Here is a 26,500-nt window from a genome sequence, read left to right as displayed (position 1 = left end):
CTTCAACCCTATACTTCGGCTAGTGGAGATCTACAAGTTCACAACTCGTCGCGACGCGACGGGTTGTGAGCTTGTAGATCAGCTATTTTCAAAAGATCTTTATACATTTGAAAACTTGTGAAATGGGACATTCTGCATAATGAGTCCTTTTACTTTAAGTATATTTTGATACCAATACTTTTGTACTTTAACTCAAGTCAATTTTGAATTCCGGACTTTTACTTGCAACAGAGTATTGCTACATTGCAGTATTGATTTTCACTGGCCATTAGGTTGGACAGCCGTTCTATCCGTTCTAGTTCTGTGTGGGAGCAGTGGGAGTGAGTCCATCTGGAGCCCCGCCCACTCGTTGATACGTTCCTGCTGACTGAAGGCACATGACCCAGCCCTGTTTACACCTGACAGGCACACACACACACACACACACACACACTGGACAATAACGTTATATCCGTGTGTGTGAATCTACTAAACACTCCACGACGTTTACGGTGGTGACCGGTTACCGGGCTGACCGCAGACCGTTGTCCGGTAAGTGTGCGTCCACAGTGGGGTACATGTGATGCTTTGTGTCCCCTCTTGCCTGCTGTGCTGTCTCTTCTTCCGTAGCACAGGCTCTGTCTGCTTCACTACTATGGAGCTGTTAGCATGTTAGCTTCCTCCAGCTACACCAAGCTCCGGTCCATAGCGTTAGGAGGAGTATCCCGCAGTCTCTCGTCTGTAGTCAAAATAAAACATAACGCTTTCGCTACCCACAAAAATAAAGGCGGTTTTAAGGTGTGGAAAGCCTACTGTCCTTAGTGGGAACACTCCGAGCCCCCCACCTCACGTCTAAAATACACCTTTTGGACGGAAAAGAAAATATTTCACCGGATGGAAACATTTTTTTAGTTACTCCACTGCGCCCCCTACAGATCTGGCTAATGGAATTTTTCTATTGACAAGATCTGTAGGGGGCGCAGTGGAGTAACTATTTTCTTTCCCCCATCCGGTGAAATATTTCCTTTTCTCGTCAAAAGGTGTATTTTAGACGTGAGGTGGGGGGCTCCGAGTGTCCCCACCAAGGAAAGTAGGCTTTCAACATCTTAAAACCGTCTTTGTTTTGATGAGTAGCGAAAGTGTATTGTCTATGTTTTACTACAGACGAGAGGCTGCGGCCGCTGTGCTTCCGCGGGGGTGCGGGCAGCGGCTGAAACTGTAACATAAGCGTTAAGGAGAACTCCTTCTAACGCTGTGGACCAGAGCTTAAGCTAAACCTATATGTACACTACAGCATCATCACCGCCCAGCCTCAACACATCAATGGCAATTATTATTATTTGACAATGAGGCTTATTGTTGAGAAAGAACGAGCCGTTGAATGAGTCAACCTCAGTGTCTCGGTGTGGGCGTTTAGGCACTAATGCTGTCGCATATTATTGTGTCTTTCCTGTGTTTTTATCTCAGATTTTGTTTGTGACAGTTGATCTCTTAAGCCCTGTCATGCTTTGGATCTACAAGCTCACTGCGCGCTGCGTAGTGATGCGTTGGGAGCTTGTAGATCTGCTGTTTTCGGGATATTATTGTGGAATGCCCAAACTTAAGGATGCTAGTTAATGTGGTTGTATTGATCAGTGGTTATCTCAACATGTGGGTCTCAACATGCAGGTAAATACCTGCCTACATGCAGTGAGAGGTGACTCCTAAATTGTGTAATATGCTGTAGCTGTTGTGTTAACCTGAATGGGGAAGTAGATATGTCATAATAAGTATAATTCTGTGTGATCATGCCAGCCTTGTTGCATCACAATTTGAATGACTGTCATAATACAGTTAATGACATGAAACATCTCTATGATTGTAGGCTCTGAGATTGTAAGTATAATGTTATGATATTAACGACGTTCTGTTTGAATTATTATTTATATTTGTATTATTAATTTATTAATACATTAATACCATTTGCTTTGCTGTTGGATTCCGTAGGAGTGTAATATTTGTCTAATCAACTAAGCAAATCTTATATTTTATTCATGTTTGAACACAGCATTTAGTGTACATGAACATCTGGGTATTAATGACGTAATGATGTAATTTGCACATCAGATGCCGTTATCTAAACCCACAGACTTCCCCTGTGCTGTATAATCACAGGTCAGAAAAGAGATGTATGAACTTCTCTATCAGTAACAGTATAGTGTGTATTCTCTCATACATCTTATTGGCAGGTTGTTGCACAAGAATAAAACCAGCTTTTCCAACTTTTGTAATCATGTGTGGTGTTAAAACTGTCCAGTCTTGTATAGTCTTGCCAGGTATTATTAAAGTTGTGTCCCTATTTTTGGGCATGTCATTATAGGAAAAAAAAAACCTAACCTTTTTATAGATCTGCTATTTTCACTCTGTTTTCTATGACGTAGTCAGTATGTAGGGCTTCAGTTTAAAACTTACCCCAGTGAGTCAATTGAAGTCCCACCTACAGTCTAACTCTTCCACAAGTCCATGCAAAACAACAGTCATCATAGCATGTGCAACAAGGAACCAATCTCAGACATCCTTTCTGCAACAAGAGTTGGGTTTGTGCTCGGAAGCTCTAGATGGGGAAAGTGATGTTTTTAATACTGTCTTGTTGCTCAATAACCACTGTTATGTCGGTGTACCCTTGATCAAGCCACTTATACTTCATTTGATGAAAATAGCCAATCTACAAGCTCACAACGCATCGCAACGTTGTGAGGTTTAAAAAAAATAAGCTTTTTTTCATGGCACATCTAAAGATAAATGTTCTCTTATCTGCTTGCTTAGCAGCTTGTTGATAGGAAGGTGATCTGAGGTGTCAAAGGATAGGATAAGGATTAAGTAACTTCCTCAGTGACGGATTGAACCGGAAACCTTCCAATTCCCAATTCTACCTCCCGAGCCACTGCCAATGCCGCCCAATGCTTGTAGATTCAATGAATGTTTCCCCTTTCTGTTGATAAAGTCTAGTCTGTGGATTTAGGTTTAATGAACTGTTTAGACAAGGCAGTGGCCAGATTACAGTAGGCCTGGCTGGTCTCTAAAACAGACAAAGCGATCTTTATCATCTTCACCGATAAGATGAAAACTACTTCACGAGAACGATGCTGGAGTGACTAAGAGAGTCCCCCCAAAATATATATAAAGTATTACATGAATAGATGATCAACTTCAATGCAACTTTCACAAGTTGGTATTTCCAGGTTTTACACAGAAAAGATGCCAGTGCAGCTTTGTGTTTTGTTGATGTGAGTGGCTCTTGAGATGTTCTGTTTTTGCCCTTTGCTCTGTGGAGATAGCAATCTTACCTTAGAGCATTGATTTGAATTGAATTGGCCAATGAAAACATTATAAACATATTAGTGTGCACGTGTAGCCTTAGATGCACCCTCACCTTACTCATGGAACAGCACACTGGAGATTAAGCTCACTGTCTGTCCTACTTTTATCTCTGGTCTATGTACCATTTAAGCAGGACAACTACATATAAGCAAACAAATAAACACAAATAACTTTAATAGCAGGTTTTCAACAAGCTCTCAATGCGTCACATCGTGAAACATGAGCTTATAAAGCTGCTATTTTTTGAAAGAATAAGAAGAATTGGGACACAGACATCGGCTGCATAATTGCAACAAAAACGATGGCTCTACGTTAAACATATAGTTGGTGATCCATACTAGGGATGGAAGGATATGAAACACAAGTAATATAAAGACAGAAAAAGGGATCATGCTGGCATCTCTTTGCACCTTGGTTTTAGCACGTCTGACAGTGTGACATTCTCGGCCACAAGGCTAGCAGTACTATTTGAAGATGAAAGAAAAATGCCACTGTTGTACAGTAGCCACAGTGCCACTTTGGATTTAGATTTAGACTATGTTTTCGCCCCTGTCTGGCCATCTTTCCGTCTGTCTGTGAGCAGCTAATTTCTGGCACCGTTGGACAGGTCGGTGTCAAACTGTGCGCACACATACTCCCTGGAGGCCAGAATAGAACCTCTGCCCTAAATTCTTCACATCGGCCTGTTAAAGCGCCACCAGGAGGCTGATTTTTGCTAAACATTTTTTTTATATTACCTCACAGATTTTGTCCAAACATCACACAAATTCGGTACACACTAGTGACAGTATCTCTATAGTCATGTGATCAAGACGGATCTGTCAGATTATTTATATTCCATCCTGATTGGCTAAGTTTGCAGGAGTGGCCCGTTTTGTACAAAATGCCTGAAATCATGAACGCATCATCCGATTACCATGAAACATTGCTGCTGACCCACAATAAGCTACCTGCTATATTATTCTTGTTTGTTTAATTATTTAATTCATGCATTTCATGTGGTTCGTGTATTCTCTGTGTTCCCTCATCCAGGCTTGGTGACAGTAAGTTAAGGGACTAATCTGACCTGAGGCCTCCATGCCTCCCTGACTTCATCCAAACGTCACACACTGACAAGGTAAAGCTGACGCTGACATCACTTGTTGTTATGGACGGCCGTAGCCGAGTGGGTAGAGAGGCCGTCTGAGAGTCGGAAAACAAAGGTCGCCGGTTTGCCCCCCTGGCCTGGCCGGACTATGTGTCAGTGTCACTGAGCCAGAGACACTTGACCACGTGAAACCTAGTGGCCCTTAATCTGGGGGCAAACAATGGGTGAAAATAGCTGATAGTTTGGAATAGGGAGCATGTAGATTAGCTATTCTTTTGGAAAAGAGATTTGATGTAGGGGGAAAAAGGATGGGACCTAGCATAGCCCCTTGGGGGACTCCGGTCAACTAAGTGTATAGGGTTTAATTTAGTAGCCCCTAACTGCTCTCAGGGTGCCATATTGCCTCTTCCCCACTGCTCCTAATAGTTAGGATGGGTAAATTACAGATGTTAAATTTCACGACTGTGCAAATGAATGTACCGTGATAAATACCAGTACCACAACACAACTACTAAAGGGGACTATATTATTATTACATTTATTTAGAAGATGCTTGTATACTACTGTATAATATCCTGTAGATTAGTACAAAGTAAAAAGGAGAACATTGATTCTCTGACTTCTTTTATACTCTAGATTTCCTCTTAACCCATTAACTGCCAGAGGTATTTTCATATTTTTTTAGCCAGTTTTTTTTTTAGTTCACGTAGATCTACGCGATTGGCAGTGAATCAGTTAATGATTAATGATTAGTTAATTTTTTCATAACCTATTTTCCAGTTTATTGCAGAGCCATCACATGATAGTCATACATAATGGAAACAGAAATCGTTCAATATTTTGGTTAGTGAGTGTGTGGTATATACCGTAATTTCCGGACTATAAGCCGCTACTTTTGTCCCATGCTTTGAACCCTGCAGCCTATACAACGGTGCGGCTAATCTATGGATTTTTACAGCTAGCGGACACTAGGGGACCTTCTAAATCTATGGATTTTACACCTGTGGTTTATAGTCCAGTGCGGCTTGTATATGTACACATTTGTTTTTTTCCCTAAATTTAGCTGGTGCGGCTTATATTCAGGTGCGCTTTATAGTCCAGAAATTACGGTAGTTGATGTTGTGTATTCTACACACCATTTGGAAAACAAAAATTCCAGCATGTTTGCTGTGATAGCCATAACAGTATTTAAAGCTACAATCCTTGAGTTATATACACTACCTGATATTTGAACGTGTGTGAAAACAAACATCTACTGCACAGATGAGATGGAATCCCTGCTTGGTCAGGGGGGAGATATTGTGCTTATGAAATGTATCAATGGAAGAATAGGGAGTGCACCTCAAACCACTGCAGATGTCCCAGTTATATTGTATTAACATACTCCATCATACAGATTGGTTAAAATACTAATATAATTAATACATATTCATTTAAATATGTAACTTGTGTATCAACACTACTCTAGTCATGCATAGACAGACGATCAGAGATTGCTGGATATGATTGTTTTTCGGTGGGTTTGTTAGTGGCCGTTCATGCCGCTGTTCTATCCCTTATATTGAATTTAGATTTCCCCAGACATATCAGTAGGCGGAGATATCTGATCGTCTGGCTATGTGAGGCTAACTGCTCTTAAAAAGTGGATTAGAAAACCAGACGATGGGGTGGATGTTCATGTGGCTGTTTGTTCACATTCACCCAGGCGGTCCTCAGCCTCGTTAGTTGTCGTTAGTGGGAAGCACCAAACCATCTGACCTGGTGGCACCATGGACGAGAGCGATGTAGAACGTGAGTAACCTCTTCTCTTCTCTTCTCTTCTCTTCTCTTCTCTTCTCTTCTCTTCTCTTCTCTTCTCTTCTCTTCTCTTCTCTTCTCTTCTCTTCTCTTCTTTTCTTTTCTTTTCTAATCTATGTTACTACTATGTTTTTTATGCTCTATTACTAATTTGTTAAGCACTCAAATATCTCTTGTTTTTTTTTATGATTTCTCTGTCACATTGGGAGGTTGGTAGCTTACACACACACACACACACACACACACACACACACACACACACACACACACACACAGAGGTGACTGTGTTAATAGTAATGTGTGTATGTGTGTGTGTGTGTGTGTGTGTGTGTGTGTGTGTTTTGCTGTAGGGGTGACTCTCGCCCTGCTGGACGCAGCCAACGATAAAGACCCAGAGGTTCAGGAGCAGGTCAGGAAGTCCATGTTGACACTGGGCAGACAGCAGTCTGACAGAGTGCTGGCCATGTGTCAGGATTACCTGCTCAAACACCCCAAGGTAAACACTAACTACACTACATGTCCTTCATCATTTAAGCAAGATATTACTTTCATTTCCCCCAAAAAAACTTTTCAAAAACCAATCTACAAGCTCTTAACACATCACATTGCGACATGTTGTAAGCTTGTAGATCGGCCTATAATGACATACCCAAAAATAGGCACGCCAGGTTGAAAGTGGTTAGTTAACATGGTTAATTTAGACACCAGTGAAACTGCTACTGGGAAACGACCAGTCATCAACAGTAGAAAAATGTGGTTGTACTGGGTAGCTCCCTGTGACCCATAGGAGAAGACTGTGGTTGTACTGGGTATCTCCCAGTGGTTAACAGTAGAAGACTGTGGTTGTACTGGTCAGCTCCCAGTGACTAGAAGACTGTGCTTGTACTGGTCAGGTCCCAGTGGTTAACAGTAGAAGACTGGTTTTACTGGGCAACTCCCAGTGGAAAGGTGTGCCTGTGTGGCAACTGTTTAGAGATTGTGAAGCCAGGGTGTTGCTCTGGTGAGTCCGCTTTCCCTTAAATGTCAACAGCTGAGCTCCGAACACGTGTCAAGACTTAACTACTGACATGTTCCTGCATTAAAGGGAAACCTCGCCAGTGTTTAACCTGATTGTGAATTCTATCATTCTGTTGTGAGCAAGACATGGAAGAACACTTGTCAATGTGTTCTGTGTCTCCAGAGTTCACTCAGTGGACAAAACTTTACTAGCTGACATTAACCCCTTTGAGACCTGAAGCCGATTCTGCATGTCTCCTAAATCGCAACAGTATTCTGAAAAGCGTTTTTATGTCAGTTTCTATATCAGTGGTGCTCAAACTTTTTCACGTCAAGGACCCCCAAAATTATATGTATTTGGCCACGGACCCCCATCTCAAAATATGTTGTTCCAGGGACCCCCAGAAGCAAAGATTTGAGTTAAAAATGTTCGCTTTAAAAGAATATATATATTCAAGATTTGCACACATTTTCACGATTTCTCAAAAATAGCAGATCTACAAGCTCATAGCACGGCACTCTGTGCCGCACTATGAGCTTGTATATCTGCTATTTTTGAATAGCCAAAGTGTTTTTTAGCTCAAATCTAAAAATGACACAGATGCGTTCCAGGTCTCAATGGGTTAAAACATGTTGTTTAGAGTTTCAGATAGGATTCACATAAGAAAGCAGGGCATTTGTCCCATAACCATTTAACCACTTTCAACCTGGCAACCCTGTTTTGGGCTTGACATTATGGGCAAAATGTTAAAAGAAATGTAAAAAAAAACAAAAAAAACATTTACACTATTTGTCATACAACAAAGTACACAGGGCTCAAGTGGTTAAGACCACCGTTTCTTGCTGTCATTCTTTATCGGCGTTCCTACTGTACTGTACACACCATGATTTCATTCAACCTTCACCTGTTGATATACTGTAACCTGGGTGATTACAGCCTGGCCACCGTCCAAATCTAACGACGCACAAACAGCCCAAGGTTACATGCAGACACTAAACTAATTATGTGTCTTAGAGGTTTGAACTGCTGCTGTCAACACCCTGACGCTTGTTTTTAGGCACAGTTTGTAAATGAGAAGAGACAAGTTGTGTTGAGAGTAGAGCCTGACTGATATCAGTTTGACCGATATATGGGCTACTTTGACTACTTCGGTATCGGCAATTATGCCTGATTTTCATCCTGGCATCCCTATTTTGGGCAAGTCATTACAGGCAAAAATGTCAAAGTTCTGTTTGTGTGTATTTTATATTTGCTTGCTTGTTTATTGTATAATTAAAGTTACATTTATTGTAAGTTCCATATATTAATATTTGATGTACTATATACACTTAACTCATTCAGTGCCAATGAAATAGAAAAATTATTGCGAACTGTGCCAGCAATTTGAAAAACTAGAATTTGAAAGAAATTTCAAGTTTTTCAAATTGATAACAAAATGTTGGACTTTTGGACAATATATCGGACAAAACATCAGTAATAATCGATGGGCTAGGACTCTCCAAGATTAGAACCCGACTTTCTAAGAATAAAAATAAGTTAATAACATAACATTGTACAATATACCAATGTATCCCTCTCCTCTCCTCTCCTCTCCTCTCCTCTCCTCTCCTCTCCTCAGTTAATAGTGAGTCACAGGGTGGTGGTTCTGCAGACCATAGAGCTGATCGTAAGCAGCAGCATAGAGGAGATCAGATACCCCAGAATAAAGAGCATCATCTCCCTGGCCTCCGATGAGATGACACGCTCTAAGGTATGTGTACACACACACACACACCAGTGGTGGAAAAAGTACTCAAATGTTTTACTTAAGTAAAAGTATCAATACTGCAATGTAGAAGTACTCTGTTACAAGTAAAAGTCCAGAATTCTAAATTTACTTGAGTAAAAGTACAAAAGTATTGGTATCAAAATGTACTTAAAGTACCAAAAGTAAAAGTACCGTACTAAAATGATTGAAAATAGCAGATCTACAAGCTCACATCGCACCGCGATGCGACGCGTTGTGAGCTTGTAGATCGGCTATTTTCAAATAGCCCGGGTATAAAATAGGGCTGAAGTGGTTAATGTATGTTTTATAATGTAGTAATGTATATCTGCAAAGTAACTAGTAACTAAAGTTTTCAAATAATTGTAGTGGAGTAAAAGTACAATATTTGCTTCTGAGATGTAGTGGAGTAGAAGTAAAAGTACTGAAAATTTGAAATACCTCAAAATTGTACTTAAGTACAGTACTTGAGTAAATGTACTTAGTTACTTTACACCACTGACACACACACACACACACACACACACACCTTTGTGTGTTCAGGACTTAAGCCCTTACACCCTATATTGAGAATGAGAGTCGGCTCTGTATTTGGTCTGCTTTTTCCCCCTCTGCACCAAATCCTTTCGCCGAAAATAGCTGATCTACAATCTCACCAGAGTTCATGTGGTTAAACATTGCCTGTACGGTTGCCTGTTTGAAGTCACTTCACCCTGGGACCCAGTAAACTCCACAGTAAAACCCTCAGCGTTACCGTTAATTTAACTCTGAATGGATGAGCACTCAGTTAAATTGACTGAGGATCCTATTGTGTAGTTTCTGTTCCAGGTAGAGTTAAATGGTATCACCTGATTTCCGGGGCTTACATAATATAATATCATTGTTGTATATTTCTCTACCTGATACAGGAAATGTTATTGTTGTAATTGACAGGTCAGGCTTATATATATGTTTTATTATTTACAGGAAGTAGTCTCTGATTGGCAGCAGGCAGCCAGTAATATCCTGGTTGCCGTGGGTAACAAGTACATCAACGACATCATGGAGGAGATTCTCAGCAAGTTCCAGCCTGGAGTGCTTCCTCATTTCTTTGTGGTCAAGACCCTAGCCAACCTCTCTGATTCTAATGGTACACGCGCACACACACACGCACGCTCATTTTAGGACGCCATTGAAAATAGCTGAACAATTGTAAAAGAAAAAGCTGATTTTTGTACAACGGCTATTTTTGCTGTTTTATTTTATATGTTTGAAAATCCATTGTCTCATTAAAATCTGTTTAAAATGATCGACTTAATCCATTAGTTGCACCCCTACTTGCACCCCCACTTTACAGGCAGCATAGTTAAGACGTAGGAGCTGTAATGACAAGGCAGTACTTTGATGCTGAGCAGAGTCCTGCACGGGTCCAATTTTGAGAACCCGCACCCGCCCCGCCCGTCAATAATCAGATCCGTAGTCCGACCCGTCACCCGTGATTATTTCAAAATACGAACCAGAACCGCCCCGCCCGTCAAATAGTGGACCCGTTGTCCGCCCGTTTACCCGTGATTACATGCAGAGTAAAATGTAAATAGCCTACAGACAGTCACTCAATTTAAAAGTGTGCTGAAATATGTTGAAAAAGATAGCGGCCTTCAACAATAGCGCTACATTCAGTGGTCAGGTTCGTTCAGAAAATAAGTGAAGACGGAGGAGTGAGCTTTAGCCACACGCGCAAACGCGCATATACGCACTACGCATGTGTCGTTGTTTACATTGTCAGATGGTTTTAATTTGAAGGTTTAACAGGATGTTCAATGTGTTTTTGGGAGTTAAGATAACTGACCGGAGTGCTCCATGCCGTTGTGCTGTGTTAAGTTACACAAGTGACTTTGTTTGGGCGGAAACGGTGCTCTCTGATTTTCACAATAAAATGTTACCCACCCGCCTTTAGTTCAGTCCCGCCCGTCCCCGTGAACTTATAACAGTATATTTTTTGCCCGTTTTCACTCGTCAAGCGAGTTTTTTTTGTGCTCCCGTTTTAGGATTATTACGGTCATTTCCGGGTTGCGCGACCCAATTATTAGTTACGTTAATGTTTGGTCTGGGATGCTTTCCAGCAGTGCCCCCCCCCCCCCCCCCCCTTGACAAAACGGCCGCCCGGGGAGTGGTGGGCCGGTTCTTGAATTTTGGTCCCAGTCCGGCCCTGTCCGCGGGTACCCTGCCCGTTGCAGGACTCTGATGCTGAGTCATTAAAATTGTTGTAAACACTAGGCAGTACTTTGATAATGAGTCATTCACATTGTGTCCTTGTCCTCTAGTGTACGGCATGGTTCCTTTCCTCAATGCCATCCTGGGCACCATGCTGCCCATGCTGGCCATGGCCAAATCAGACAACATGAAGTGGGTCTTCTCCTCAGGTAAGAACCTGTCTGGACCACTGGTGCGGTTCCTGATCACTGACTAGATCAGTGGTTCTCAAACTTTTTCAAGTCAAGGACCCCCAAATTGATATGTATTTGGCCACGGACCCCCATCTGAAAAGGTTTTGTGCCAGGCGCCCTCAGTAATGAAGATTTATGTAAAAAAAATATATATATTCAACATTTTCCAAACATTTTCGATATATAAAAAAAATAAATAGCAGATGTACAAGCTCAAAGAATGTAAATGTACTATGTCTGTACTTTGTATGGAAATCAAGAAGGTGGCTCGCAACTCACTTTTAAAATGCTCAAATTTTATTCTCAAGCAGAACGGCTGTGAGTGTGAATAAAATTGGAGTTGCGAGCCCCCTTCTTGTTTTGCATGATTCTGCTGTTTTGCAATTTGGCTCAGCACCAAAGATTAATTTTTCTGTGTGTACTTTGTATGGACTCATTTCCTAATACAGAGTCTAAAACAATCGATACCGTAAATCAAAATAGCGCAAATAGCCAACCTACAGGCTCACAACGTGTCACATCGTGTGTTGTTGGCTTGTTATAGGTGCTATTTTCGCTATAAAACGCACTGGTCCTCCTGATAGACTGATGTCTAGGGCTGGAAGTAAACCTCAAATGAAATCTGTCTCTGTCTTAACTGCTGTTGAATAAGGCACTGTGAGCAAACATCGGTATCCTCACTGTGACTTGAGGTCTGGCACTCCCATGCCACATGGCTGTGGGAGGAGACGACAGAAGTTACAGAACCAGTCAGTCATATGACAATCAGTGGCGTAACGGAGGGGCAGCAAGTGATGCGGTGCGGGGGGGCCACCAGCAGGGGGGGCCCCACCTGCGCGGATACAAATATTTTATTTTACAGAAAAAAAATAAAATAAAAAATCTTTATAAAAATGTAAAGAAAAAAATATATATACCTTGAAATGTGATTAAAAACTAAATTAAATTTTATTGAAAAGATGGTTGGCCAAAATCACGAATCTTCCAAAACAAACGAGAGGCTGTATGTCACCTGACTAAGCTAGAAGCAGTAACGTCATGACGTTGCACGCAGCAGCGGATCATTCAAAACAATGAGTAAACGGAAATATTCCAGCGGTGCCCAAAAGCGGCTAGAACAGCAGAGAAAAAAACAAAATATAGCAAAACTACCGAAAATTACATCAATATTTAAACCAACACAAACAAATGCTACTTCAAGTACCCTCACGGGGCCTTCGAGGGATGCATTTAACACGGAAACGAACGCTGGGCAGGTGGAGGTGGACTCTGACGGGCATGAAGACCCAGACGCACCGGCTGAATTTCCCTGTTGATTTAACCGATGCAGATGTGAAGAGGACCATACTTTCCATGGGTTCATGTAAACCAGCGGGACCCTTTCCTAGGGATGAAAAGCGCAGAAGTTTCTCAGAAGAATATTATTAAAAAAAATCTAAACTGGGTTGTAAAGTCCCTTGTAAATGGCTATGTTATTCTCCAAAGATGGACCGTGCGTATTGCGAGCCCTACTGGCTTTTCGCCGATAGGAGATGCCCATCCCACCAGCTCGCCTGGACTGTAGGGATTAAAGACTGGCAAGGACTGTCTAGCAAAATAAAGAAACACGAATCATCAAATGCTCATCTAGCCGCATGTGTGGTATTTGACACCTGGAAAAACGACCGTACAGTGGATGTACAAGTTGACCACCAGTATAAGCATCAGGTACATTTTTGGACCCAAGTGTTACAAAGAATCACAGATGTCACTCTGACATTAGCTTCTTGCAATCTTGCTTTTAGAGGGCAGAAAGTGGGTGAGCTCAATAGTGGATTTTTTTTGTCAGTAATAGTTGTTGGCTCGATATGATCCCATATTACAAGAGTTGCTTAATAAAAAAAGCAAAGTTAATTATTTAAGCCCGCTCATTCAAAACAAATTAAAGGTAGGGTAAGTGATTTGCGTTGGTTAAAATAATTGTTAAATAGCTCTATATTCTGATAGTACTCATTGCTATAGAGTGTTTGTTCAGTATTAGGATTCTCCTTGTCTCTCCAGCTCTTTATAAAACAGAAAAAGCATTTTCGTTTCAGTTTCAGTTTCATTTCCAATTTTATCCAACCAGGACAGAGAACTCAATCAGGATACAGATTAAACAAGTGAAATTGGAAGTGATGACACTAAGAAATGAGCATGCAAAATTGGAACTGGAACACTATACAAATTAAGCTTAAAAATGGGTACTTTCTCCTGATTGGCTGAGATTTTGACACCTACCGAAAAATTTATTTTCTGTTTATTAAAGAGCTGGAGAGACAGGGAGACATCTGTTACTGAAACAACACTCTATAGCAATGATTACTATCAGAATATAGTATTTTAACCTTTTAACAAAATACTTTTTGTTTTAACCAAAAAATATCACTTACCCTACCTTTAATTGCATTATTGTCAAAGAAAGTACACAAGCAGATTGTTTGTGAAATAAAGGAGGCCGGGGTTTTTTCAGTCATAATGGACACTACTCAGGATATAACTAAAGTCGATCAACTCAGTCAAGTTTTCAGATACAGTACATCACAGTTCGCAAAGATGAAAATGATAATGCCATCGGGGGTTGACATCAATGAGAGTTTTCTTGGATTTGAGAATATCTCAGATCAATCTGCAGAAGGACTGGAAGGAAAAATACTTGAACTGATAGAGAATATGGGACTGTCACTTCAAATGTGCAGAGGCCAAGGATATGATGGAGCCAGCGTTATGAGTGGCATTTATTCAGGTGTGCAGAAGCGCATAATTGATAAAGAGCCGTATGCTGTATACGTACCACATACCATTGCGCAGCACATAATTTGAATTTGGTGTTAAATGACGCTTGTCAGCCGATTTCCGAAATCAAAGAGTACTATGACATTATACAGAGACTTTATGTTTTTTTTAGCCAAAGCTGCAAAAGATGGGAACTGTTGGAAAACCACCTCAAATCTAAATCTAAACCCACGCTGAAAAGACTTTGTCCAACGCGATGGGCATCCAGGCACGATGCTATTCATGCACTTAGATTTCGTTATGCTGATGTATTACAAGCACTGACCAAAATCAGTCTTCAATCCAAAAAAAAAGATGAACGTGTAGATGCCACTGGACTTATTAAGTTTATTGAAACGTTCGAATTTGCAGTGATTACTGTGATGCAGGAAAAGATATTGCAGTCGGTCAATGTAGTTTCCAAATTATTACAGAAGATGGATATGGACCTTTTCCAAGCGGCAGGCTTAATGCATGCAGCACCTTATCAAAACTAAGAGACGAGTTTGAACAGGTCAAAAGCACAGCACAGGATCTTGCAGCTTCATGGGGCACTAGCTCTCATTTCACTCAGAAACGCACAAGACGCACAAAGCGACACTTTGATGAGCTCTGTGAAGATCAGCGCCTCACATGTCCAGAGGAGAGTTTCAAAGTAGATGTCTTTTATGCGAGCATGGATATCATCGTTTCACAGCTCAAAAATAGATGCAAAGGAATGGATGCTATTGCGACGCGATTCTGTTGCCTATGTCCAAGAGAACTCATACAGGCCAATGATGATGAGTTGAATACATCCGCAGAGACACTAGCCTTAATCTACAAGAACGACCTTTCATCGGAATTCCCATCACAGCTGCTCTCCTTTAGAAACGCTCTGAGGTCAGAAATAAAAAAGATTGAAAAGGGCTCAATTAAAGATCTGACCGAGCTCCTGTTCCTGAGACATGGTTCCATTCTGCCCAGTGTCACAGACGTGGCTACTGCTCTCAAGCTGTTTTTAACCATACCTGTCACCGTGGCAAGTGCCGAGAGAGGAGTCAGAATAATAATAGACAGCCTTTCTTTTCTTTTTCTCTCTCTTCCTTTTCTCTCACCTCAGGAGAGTCAGGACTTCCTCTCGCTGTCCATGGTGCTGATTTGTGAAGAGGGTGGCGCGGCCGCGGCGGGTTGTGTTGCAATGGACATTTGTGTGTTAAATGGCTGCAAGTTTCAACGTCCTGGACTGTCGGACAATATGTTATTGGCTGCAGTGCCATTTGCAAATTTGGTATAGGCAATTGTGTTATTTGGCTGCATGTAGCATATTTGTATTTTGGATCATTAAAAGTATTTGATTGTATCCGATTCCGTGTGCACACTCTTATTGAAGCACTCTTATTAACACATCGACCGCCAGAGGTTAATCTCATAATGTACTCACCAGTGCCAAGGTGTTTTTGTTGTTTTTTTGTTTTTTTCATGTCGCCATAGATCTTGTTAAAATCCTTAAGATTGAGCCGTACACGGTCCGTTTACATCCGCGACATCTCAACGTATCTCCCAGTGAAAATCACGTGTCAAACGGGGCATCCATGTTGTAGTTAGAGCGGATTACGTTAAACAGTGAAATGCGAGGAGAAAAAACTACAGGAAGAGAATTGAGTTTCAGTTTCGTCTGTAGAATGGGAGCGGACGTGATCGTCAAAACCGGATCCCAAATAATTCCGTTTCCGGTCATCAAACCGGAAACGGAAGTGGATCAAAAAAATTCCGAAAGTGAACCCGGAAATGTTTAGCGCGAAAAGACCGTGGACCGTAGGGCTACGGTCTCGGCGCTTAACAGTTGGATTTAACGGACCGTAGGACTACGTTCTTGGCGGTTAATGTGTTAACGTGATTTTGTAGGCTACTGTGAGTGAGCTTGCCTTGTAGATCTGCTCATGGCATGACATCAGGCAAACAATAAAAAAATATATATAATTAAAGAAAAAATCGAATAAAAACCGGAAAAAATGTTGATTTATATTGGTCAAATAGAACCGAATTAGACCCGAATTAGACCGAATTAGACCCGAAAAAATTTCGCGAGCGTGCGCGAATTGTGCACGTGCGAATTGTGCACGTGCACACACATGTACGTGCGGGCCTCCCCGCAGAACTCGCGGGGAGGCCCCGCGATTCTGCGTTACGCCACTGATGACAATAACAATCATGTGACACTGGTGACCAATGCGAGGCCCCCAAGGCAAGGCCCCCTTGAACGCGGCTGTGTGAAAATGTTCAACTAGTTCTAGTTCAGATGGTCAGTCTTCACACTATGATGAAGCCAAGTACAGTGTTTGGTTAGCAAAGCCGTCATTTTGCCTGTGTGAACGTGCCAAATTCAGTTTAATTTGAAATACACTTCGGTCCCTAGATTCTGGAACAACTTGCGTGAGGATATTACGGAAGCTAAATCTCTTTCATCTTTTAAATCACTTGATAAACTCATTATTTACAGGCTAGCTTTTAAATAATTGATAACGGTTTCAGTCCTTCTGTGTTCTCAACCTCTCTCTCCTCTCTTTCTCTCTCTCTCTCTAGCTCTGTGTCGATTTAGTGACAGTATACTAGAGTACCTGGCCAACCTGGACAAGGCTCCAGATCCCACGGTCAGGAAGGACACGTTCTCCAGTGAGATCTACGCTGCCTACGACATTCTGTTCAACAGCTGGTTACAGAGCAGAGAGACTAAGGTACAGACACGCACTCAGTGTGTATGAAGACTTTCTGTTCAACAGCTGGTTACAGAGCAGAGAGACTAATGTACAGACACACACTCAGTGTGTATGAAGACTTTCTGTTCAACAGCTGGTTACAGAGCAGAGAGACTAAGGTACAGACACACACTCAGTGTGTATGAAGACTTTCTGTTCAACAGCTGGTTACAGAGCAGAGAGACTAAGGTACAGACACACACTCAGTGTGTATGAAGACTTTCTGTTCAACAGCTGGTTACAGAACAGAGAGACTAATGTACAGACACACACTAGGTGTGTATAAAGCCTAATTAATACACTGTTCTATGATGGTGTCGCTTGCCGAGATGAACTGACCTTGAAGCCGTTAGCTTGAAGATAAGTTCTCATTTAGACCCATTTAGACCTGAGGCCGATTCTAAAAACGCCTTCATCCTGACCTTGTAGATCATTTCTATTGAATCAGAAAGGCTTCCCAACAACGCTGCTTTTAAGAGGTTATAGAACGTGTTAACTTATTACTCAAAGTTACGACAGACAACGACGAATATAATCACATATTAGTTTATTCACATAGTCAGCCATCCATAAGCCAATAACACAAGCTGAAGCAGACCGCTGCAGGTCTGCCTAGGATTTCACAGGATTCAGGGTGTCTTTATACATGAGCTGAACGTCGTCACAGTGTAATCCAAGTACATTCATTAATGTTATTCGTAAACAATTTACCCATCTGAGAGCTTTGACCTTTCCAAGTCCATGTCACATTGACTGGTCAAACCGGGAACCCCTGTCTTACATTTGCCAGTTCTTGTCTATAAGTAACCTGTTGACTTTAGGCTGGGATATCCTAATGTCCGAATCTATGTTGTGCCGTGTCACAAGTCATGCATCTTAACTCGTGTGTCTAGGTTCTTATTACTGTGGTGGTCCGTGTATTTTGCAATGAGTCTTTCACAACTCCAGGTATGACATTACGTTACTGAGCGGACTGGGTGAGAGTTTAGAGTGTCCTTTCCCGCCTCTGCCTCTGTCCTTCTGTCACCCTGTATCTGACAAGGCCTCTTACCCAGCTCTCTACTAATACATTCACAAAGTGGTAAACTTCATATATAACACTAAAAGAGTACAACATTCCCTCCTTCCAACGGTTAAAACCGTTGGATCTATAGTTATATATGTGCTTTAAGCCGATATGAGATCAATATTTCTCATTGGCAGGTTTGCGCCATGTTTCCATGTTTTTTTAATAACTGCTGTTCTTACTTTGGACTCCTTGCAGATGAAAAAACTCCTTTTTACAATTTTTTTTTTTTTTTTTTTTTTTTTTTTTACATTTTAAACAGTGCTGTGTTTTACAGAGTTGGTTTACATATTTTTCAATACATATACAGTACATTCACATTTGTATTTCCTTGCTTAGTTACATTACATTTGTGTGAGACTTACACATTAATATCTTTTTATTAATATATCTTAGCTCTTTACACTCTTTGGGTAATTAATGTACATCAATACAAACTTTAACTTTAACTTGTTGGGCTTTTTTACTGTGACCCCCAATGTTGGTGTCCCTCCTTGGTTTACATTTTTACTTCAAATATTTTATTTAAAATATGTCATTTTTCTTAATCTAAAATTACTATCTTCCCTCCTTGGCTAAATTCTTTTTCTCCATGTTTGTCAACAATGACTGTTGATAATGAGAAACTAATCTCTCATTATCTGCCAGCTTTAATCACATTCTTTGGAGTCGATGGTCTGAAATTACTGATTACTTGCGTATTTCCTCCCCTCGTTATTCCCGCATTTGAACATCCCGGAAGTCGATGGTTGAGACTCTTACGACCCTCTTCCTTCGTTGTTCCCGCTTTGGTGCTCCTGTGATTGAAGTGCCATAGTCCTGTTGACTACGGTCATCCCGACTGTTGTTTCATTTCTTCCTTTGTCATTCCACTCAGCCTCTGAGGAGACAGTATGTTGTCAGATGGGGGTCCTATTGTCTTTATCCTAGTCTCCACTCTCGGGTGAGGAGCCTGTGTGTGTGACAGAATTTCTGTCCACTCTGTGATCTGGCCATCTTGCTGTTGCCCACAGGCCGAACTCCTCTTTGTAGTCATTCGTCTGGGGTGTCATCCAACTTTAAGGCGGATGGGTTCACCCCACCTTCTTGGCTTTCTTTTGCTCAAGTGTTGTCTTCGGGTTCCTAAAGAACTGTTAACATATGTGCTACAAACATATTTTATTCCTCATAGCCTAATTATTTCTCTAGATTCTGATCTTATTTAGCATTTTACTTAGACCTTGTATTACTTTATCCAAGTTTTCTTATGCTACCGCATCGTGTATTTGACTGTAAACAAAACAAAAACAAAAAAAAACATTATTTACGTTACAATCTGATGTCCTGTATATATTTTAATTTAAATAAGGCCCTCCTCTTTCCCTGTCTCTCTTTCCAGCTCTCTCTACCAGTTTTTTTTTTTTTTACCTTTAATTTTTGGGCTCTTTGTTATTATTCTTTTAGCATAAACCAATGTTTTAATCAGATCGTGCCCCGTACCACAAATATTTACTGTTTTTGCTTGCAAGCCTGCCTCAATCAGCTGGGGGGAATCCCTTGTGGCTGTGTGGGGTTGGTTATCTGGCCAGTAGAGGCGGGAAAATCTCTAGGAGCACGATCACATGAGACAAACATAGTTCTCACGTTACAGGGAAACCTCAGTCGTTCCCCACCCTCCTCTTTCCCCAGCCCCCCCCTTATCATTTGGGAGTTTTTTCTTCCCACCCATGTTGTCAGTCACTCTGTGAGTGACGGCTTGATACGTTACAGCCACACCCCTCAGACGGATCCTTGGCTAAAGACGAACCTATCCCGTCTGATGGACGTACCAGCATTTTATTGGCTGCTTAATGTTATTGAGACATGACCTTGCACTTTCTGGTGGACACAAATTCCCTGCTTTCAGGGTGTCTGGTTTCATAGTTTGAACCACAGGCAGTTTGGGAACAACCGGCTTTTGACTTTCAACATATCTAAATTACTTAGTTTTGATGTTATCATTATTCCAATTATGTTTATTTTATCATTTCATATCCTAATACTTTTGGTATTACAATATCTGGTGCACACTGTGTACTCACGATCTCACATTGGATGTAAATATTTTATTTTAAAATTGACCTACTCTGACAGCATTCTTTACCTCTGAGGGCTGTTTGACGACTCTTGGCACCTTTGTTCTATTGGGATGCAGTCTAGGAGAGAGAGAAACACAGAGAAAACGTTACCTATGTCCCCAATACACCTCATATGTATCATGAGTTTGTCTACTTGGATATATACTTAAATTTGTCTGGGATCCTTAAACTTCTTTCTTCGTTGGTTGGTGGCTTTCTAAACAAACCAAAAACAAACATCAGACAGTTACTCTTTAGCTTCTTTCAAATATGTCTAAAAATGTTTTATTGGACATCAATTATTTCAACTTAGTCTTTTACTCCATCCCTCTGACCCAGATTCTAGAGAACAGAGAGAGAGAATTACTAGCATTATTTTATAACATGTTTAGTTAATATTAACAGTTTTCAGTCAAATATATGAATGCATCTAGCCATTATTTCAGCAACACTGCAGGAGTCTCTCTTCCATCTATTAATATATATAACTCCTCAAGTGTCTTAATTTCTTTTGGCTTTTCTCCCGGAAATGCCAATGGTGTCTTAATTTCGCTGGGCCTGATTAAATTGCTATGTGGCAAAGTTCCCGGAAATACCTCAACTATTTTGAGTTCTTACAGACATTGCCTAGGTTAATTATAAGTTTTAAGTCGGTTGCCGACAACATCATATTTTTTCCTATGTTAGATTTTAAATAGAGTAAAACAGAAAATTTCAAAATGGAATAGGACAGGTGAAACAGGTGTGCCTACAAGAATGGCGTTCCCCCTACCTCAACTGCCTAACCACCTCTAAACTACCACAACTTGCCCTTATCTTCCGTGGTCCTCTCCGGGTTCCTCTTTCCAACTGAGCATCCCGGCGGTACCATCCAATCCCATCTTTTGTGGGACAGAATCTATCAAACCATACAAGAAAGAAACAAAAGCACAACGAATCCCACAGGGGGAAACGCCGTTATCCTATTTGGGTGGGGAACACCATCATCCCTCCTTTATACCTTAATTTCCAAATTATGTTTTAACTGGCATTTTCCACTTTAATTCAAAATTAACCTTATTGTCTATATCTGAGACTGTTAGTCAGTAGAGCATCATACAGTTATTTTCTGCTCTTAACATTTAAACACACATTCTCACATCTTTTACACACATATTCTCACCCATGTTTGTGGTCATATGCAAATAGCCGAATATGCTTTATCTTAAGTGTTTGAAGAAAAACATGTTTTTGATTGATCAGGTCACAACCATGTTTTTCACACAATCATCATACTTGTGCTGACATTGTTTTTTATGCTGTTAGTAAGGTAAAGCTGTGACGTCACATTTATAGCACTTGGAATAGCAATGAGCAATTTGACATTTAAGCACATATATTTTCTCAAATGGAATGTAGGCAAAAAGGCTTAACACAAAGGTCCTTATAAAAAATATATCCACACGTAGTTGAGAGATTTACTTTTTTTCAAATAAAACAAGTCTCAAGTTTTTAGACCCAGCTATGATTACCACGTCCACGAATCGTAAAATGCTCCGAAAATAAATCCCAACATCTTTCAGAAGAATTATGATGCCACAGGTTTCCATCAACTACATTACCGGACTGCTTCTTCTGATTACGAAACTGTAAATACCTTCACCAGGTATAAGTGTGATCAATCTCAGAAACAATGAAACCACCCTTTGAATAAGAGTGAAAACGTTGTAGCTACTACATCATTGTTTGATTACGTCTCCCGTCACCCGAGAGTCATTGTTTGAGTATATCCCGTCACCCGGGAGTGAGCTGTGTCTAAGGATAGACTCAGTGTGTTAAACCCGAGCCAATGCACATACATTCCATACATTCCTGTGACCTCTCCAGTTTCAGCAGTCTGTTGGGCCTCTGGTACGTTCCCCTTAATAAGTTTGGTTTAAAGCAAAACTGAGACCATTTCGTGGTAGCCTACGGAATATTTTCTTCACATTTCATACATTCCTACCCTCATATTGTTATGTATATATATTTATATATATAAAAAAATACATCTTTCTATCAAAAAAAGGTAATCTACCTGCTTGTTCAGAAGGCCTTCTTTCTCAGGGAATGTGCGTCTGAGATTCCGTTTTTTGGCATCCAGTCTGGTCTCGTACTTTATCCTGTTCGATTGACGCCATTAATGTAGATCATTTCTATTGAATCAGAAAGGCTTCCCAACAACGCTGCTTTTAAGAGGTTATAGAACGTGTTAACTTATTACTCAAAGTTACGACAGACAACGACGAATATAATCACATATTAGTTTATTCACATAGTCAGCCATCCATAAGCCAATAACACAAGCTGAAGCAGACCGCTGCAGGTCTGCCTAGGATTTCACAGGATTCAGGGTGTCTTTATACATGAGCTGAACGTCGTCACAGTGTAATCCAAGTACATTCATTAATGTTATTCGTAAACAATTTACCCATCTGAGAGCTTTGACCTTTCCAAGTCCATGTCACATTGACTGGTCAAACCGGGAACCCCTGTCTTACATTTGCCAGTTCTTGTCTATAAGTAACCTGTTGACTTTAGGCTGGGATATCCTAATGTCCGAATCTATGTTGTGCCGTGTCACAAGTCATGCATCTTAACTCGTGTGTCTAGGTTCTTATTACTGTGGTGGTCCGTGTATTTTGCAATGAGTCTTTCACAACTCCAGGTATGACATTACGTTACTGAGCGGACTGGGTGAGAGTTTAGAGTGTCCTTTCCCGCCTCTGCCTCTGTCCTTCTGTCACCCTGTATCTGACAAGGCCTCTTACCCAGCTCTCTACTAATACATTCACAAAGTGGTAAACTTCATATATAACACTAAAAGAGTACAACAACCTAAGTTTTCTGAAAAACTTCAAATATTATTCAAAAAATCACACCCTGTGTGAAGTGGGCGGTGTATTCCTAGCTAACTACAATACTGAAAGGAGTCAACCAATGATGTACAAAAAATAAATAACTATATAACTAAATAACTATAAATATATTTATTGAAACAGTCTTTATGAAAGTCATATTCCGATGTACAATGGTTAAAAAAAATACAATATATTTACATATATACATACTAAATTATTTATTAAAAAAAAAACATTTTCTGTTATACATTATTGAAAGAAAATAATATGAAAAAATATATATTTTGACAATTTATTTTGCCCAAATAAAACACAAAAAGAAAAATGAAATAAAACTATGTTATCTTATCCATTTCTAAAAAACAAAGAAGAGATAGGTTTCTATTTTCTTCTCAATATCGATTTTCCCTTTTCTCATTTCAGCCATAGTGATCTTTGACTTCTACTTTACTGTTCTCACGAAATGGACAGTATCTAAGTAATATACTAGTGTTACATCACAGTGGTTTTAGATTAGTTTCGTCATATGTATCACTAGCCAATCACAACATGTGTCTTGCTAGCTAATCACAATACTGAATGGAGTCGATCAATCATATACAAAGTAAAAATAAATACATTTATTGAAACACTCTTTATGATGGACGAAACCATAACTTGAAAAAAACCAATTTATGTTTTTTTTCAAGTTATGGTTTCTTATATAGGGCTATGCACATGTGTCATGTGACACTGGCCAATCACAGTCCTGAATAGACTGTGATTGGCCAATCACAGCGCAGGATAATTGTACACATTTCCTGGGCCCAGATCACAGCGCAGGAAAATGTACATTTTTCCAAATCTCACTTATAGGGGCGGTTTCACCGCCCAAAAATTACAAAAAATGTATGTTGCTATATACTGTACATAGGAACAACTGCCCAAAAAGGGGTTCCCGGATTGAACGCTATAGTTACATATACTGTAGGGGTTCCTGGTCTAAATGGGATAAAGGGTACACATTTTATTTAAAAGGGCCTTTTAAGTCACCCAACAACACTTTAAAATCATAATAAAATCCATGGATCTGGCACCCTGCATCTCCGTTATGTCTGCTCAGTGCTCACCATAACTTTGCTCTGTTTGCTCAATAAGAATAGTTAACATTATGGATATGATAAGGAGAGATATGAAAAATGTCCCTGTAGATTGGTAACCACCAATTTACAAACAACAAAAACTCTCTTGCAAAGCGTGCATATTGCCTGGGTGTATCTAACTTAAACCCCAAATATTCCCAAATAGGTGATGGGTAACATTTTTCTTTTGCACCAACGCTCTTGTGACAGAGCTAACCAGTTAAGGTGGACCAGCAATTCTCTTTTAGTGTCAATCTCTCCTAAACAGATACAATAGATATGTTGGCTGCTCAGTCTCTCCCCAGACAACATCCCTTTGCTCTCCCGGGGAAATACCATCGGCTGGAAATAAAACAATTATCACTCATCCATTCAATCACTGATATAATAATCCCATCGCCAATCGGAACAACACAATTTCAGACTTGACAAAAATATATAACAAGTCTTTGTATATCTGCATGTTATTCTACTGTTCTAGTCAGTACCAACAAAGATAAATGCAGAAAGAACAGTTTACTTTTAGATGGGATCAGCTCATGTCTGAGTCGGCTGGAGTGAAGTGGAGATAATTAGAACAAGGCACATAGTAACGGCAACTCTGTTTGTGTGTGTGTGTGTGTGTGTGTGTGTGTGTGTCACTCTATACTTAGTCAGAGTGGCTCTGTGCTGCATTAGTGAGAGCAGGAAACCTATTAGAGTTAATCACATTTCACCGCTCAACACAGACACACCCTGTTGTCCTGACTGATGCTGCAACATTAACTCCTGCTCTCAATGAAACCTAAAGTTAACCACCTAATGTCAAACGTTAACCACTTAAACCCTATTTTATACTCACTGTCGTATGACAGAGTTGCAAGAAAGTAGCAAAAATTGCCAACCTACAAGCTCGCAACACGTCGAAAATGCTGTAAAATGTTCGCCTATAATGGCATGAACAAAACGGGGTCACCAGGTTGAAAAAGGCTAATAATGCCACTCTCTTCTTTCTCTCCCTCTCATCCAATTTTTGCCAGACCCAGGGGGTCGGCCTACATGAGGCTTTGTCTGTCTTTTCCTACCTGTCTGTCCCTCTTTTCCTACCTGTCTGTCCCTCTTTTCCTACCTGTCTGTCCCTCTTTTCCTACCTGTCTGTCCCTCTTTTCCTACCTGTCCCTCTTTTCCTACCTGTCCCTCTTTTCCTACCTGTCTGTCCCTCTTTTCCTACCTGTCCCTCTTTTCCTACCTGTCCCCTTGATTGGCCAAGCTTCGCGTGACGTATCTTCAGATTTCAACCACTAGGGGTCTGGCAGTGCTCCGAGGAGCACTTTTTCTAGTTTTTATTGGCATGAGAAAACATAGTGTACATTGCCAACACAAAAGTGGAACAAAACAATCAAAACAAAACAACTTATATACAATTAAATGTGAATAGGGAAATAAACAGAGCTGAAATAAACAGAGCTGTGTTACATTGCAACTTACAGAAAACTATCTTACAAAAACCACACCAATTGTGCATTTGCTGTCAGAAGAAAGCACATCCACATAATACATCCACATAGGAAAGGTTAGCTTGGGATAATCATTTTGTACGAATGGCAGCAATATTTCAATGTTTTGCATTCACTTCACTTACGTAGTATAAAACCTTTGGGACAAATGTTTCAAGTTTATTTAACGTTAGTACTTCGTAGTTAGCAGGGGTGAACTCTAGGGGGTGCTCAGGGGGTCGGCGACCCCTTAGCTCTGACACTATGGGGGCTGGGGGCAGAGTCCTGCAACGGGCCGGGTACCCGCGGATACCCGACGGGTACCCGCGTTTGACGGGTGAAAACGGGTGAAAATTTTACCTTGATAAGATCACGGGTACGGGGACGGGCGGTACTGAACTAATCGCGGGCGGGTATCATTTTATTTTGAAAATCAGAGAGCGCTGTTTCCGCCCAAACAACGTCACTTGTGTAACTTAACACAGCACAACTGCATGGAGCATGCTGGTCAGTTATCTTAACTCACAAAAACACATTGAACATCCTGTTAAACCTTCAAATTAAAACCATCTGATGACGTAAACAACGACACATGTGTGCTGCGTAGATGCGCGTTCGCGCGCGTGGCTTAAGCTCGCTCCTCCGTCTTCACTTCATTTCTGTACAAACCTGACCACTGAATGTAGCGCTGTTGTTGAAGGCTGCTATCTTTTTCAACACACTTTTCAATAGGATTTACATTTTACACGGGTAAACGGGCGGACAACGCCAACGGGTCGTTTATTTGACGGGCGGGGCGGGTCTGGTTCGTATTTTGAAATAATCACGGGTGACTGGTCGGTCTACGGATCTGAGTATTGACGGGCGGGGCGGGCGCGGGTTCTCAAAATTGAGAGACAACAGTCTCTGCACTGCAGAGTG

General features: G+C 40.8%; 1 protein-coding gene across 3 annotated transcripts in view; it reads left to right on the top strand.

The window, feature by feature from the left end:
* Positions 1–396: 396 nt before the first annotated feature.
* mroh1 (maestro heat-like repeat family member 1) overlaps positions 397–26,500 on the top strand; it is a 72,322-nt gene continuing 46,218 nt past the window's right edge. For all 3 annotated transcript variants that reach the window (XM_080426673.1, XM_080426674.1, XM_080426672.1), the window contains exons 1-8: positions 397–531; positions 4,372–4,456; positions 6,132–6,217; positions 6,574–6,719; positions 8,839–8,970; positions 9,952–10,114; positions 11,289–11,387; positions 16,770–16,921. In XM_080426673.1, the coding sequence (XP_080282799.1) occupies positions 6,196–6,217; positions 6,574–6,719; positions 8,839–8,970; positions 9,952–10,114; positions 11,289–11,387; positions 16,770–16,921 (714 nt within the window). In that variant the 5' untranslated portion in view covers positions 397–531; positions 4,372–4,456; positions 6,132–6,195. The remainder of the gene's footprint in view (positions 532–4,371; positions 4,457–6,131; positions 6,218–6,573; positions 6,720–8,838; positions 8,971–9,951; positions 10,115–11,288; positions 11,388–16,769; positions 16,922–26,500) is intronic.

Source organism: Gymnoscopelus braueri (assembly GCF_963280865.1).
Source record: "Gymnoscopelus braueri genome assembly, chromosome: 4".
Classification (NCBI taxonomy): domain Eukaryota; kingdom Metazoa; phylum Chordata; class Actinopteri; order Myctophiformes; family Myctophidae; genus Gymnoscopelus; species Gymnoscopelus braueri.
This window is presented reverse-complemented; position numbering and strand designations above follow the sequence as displayed.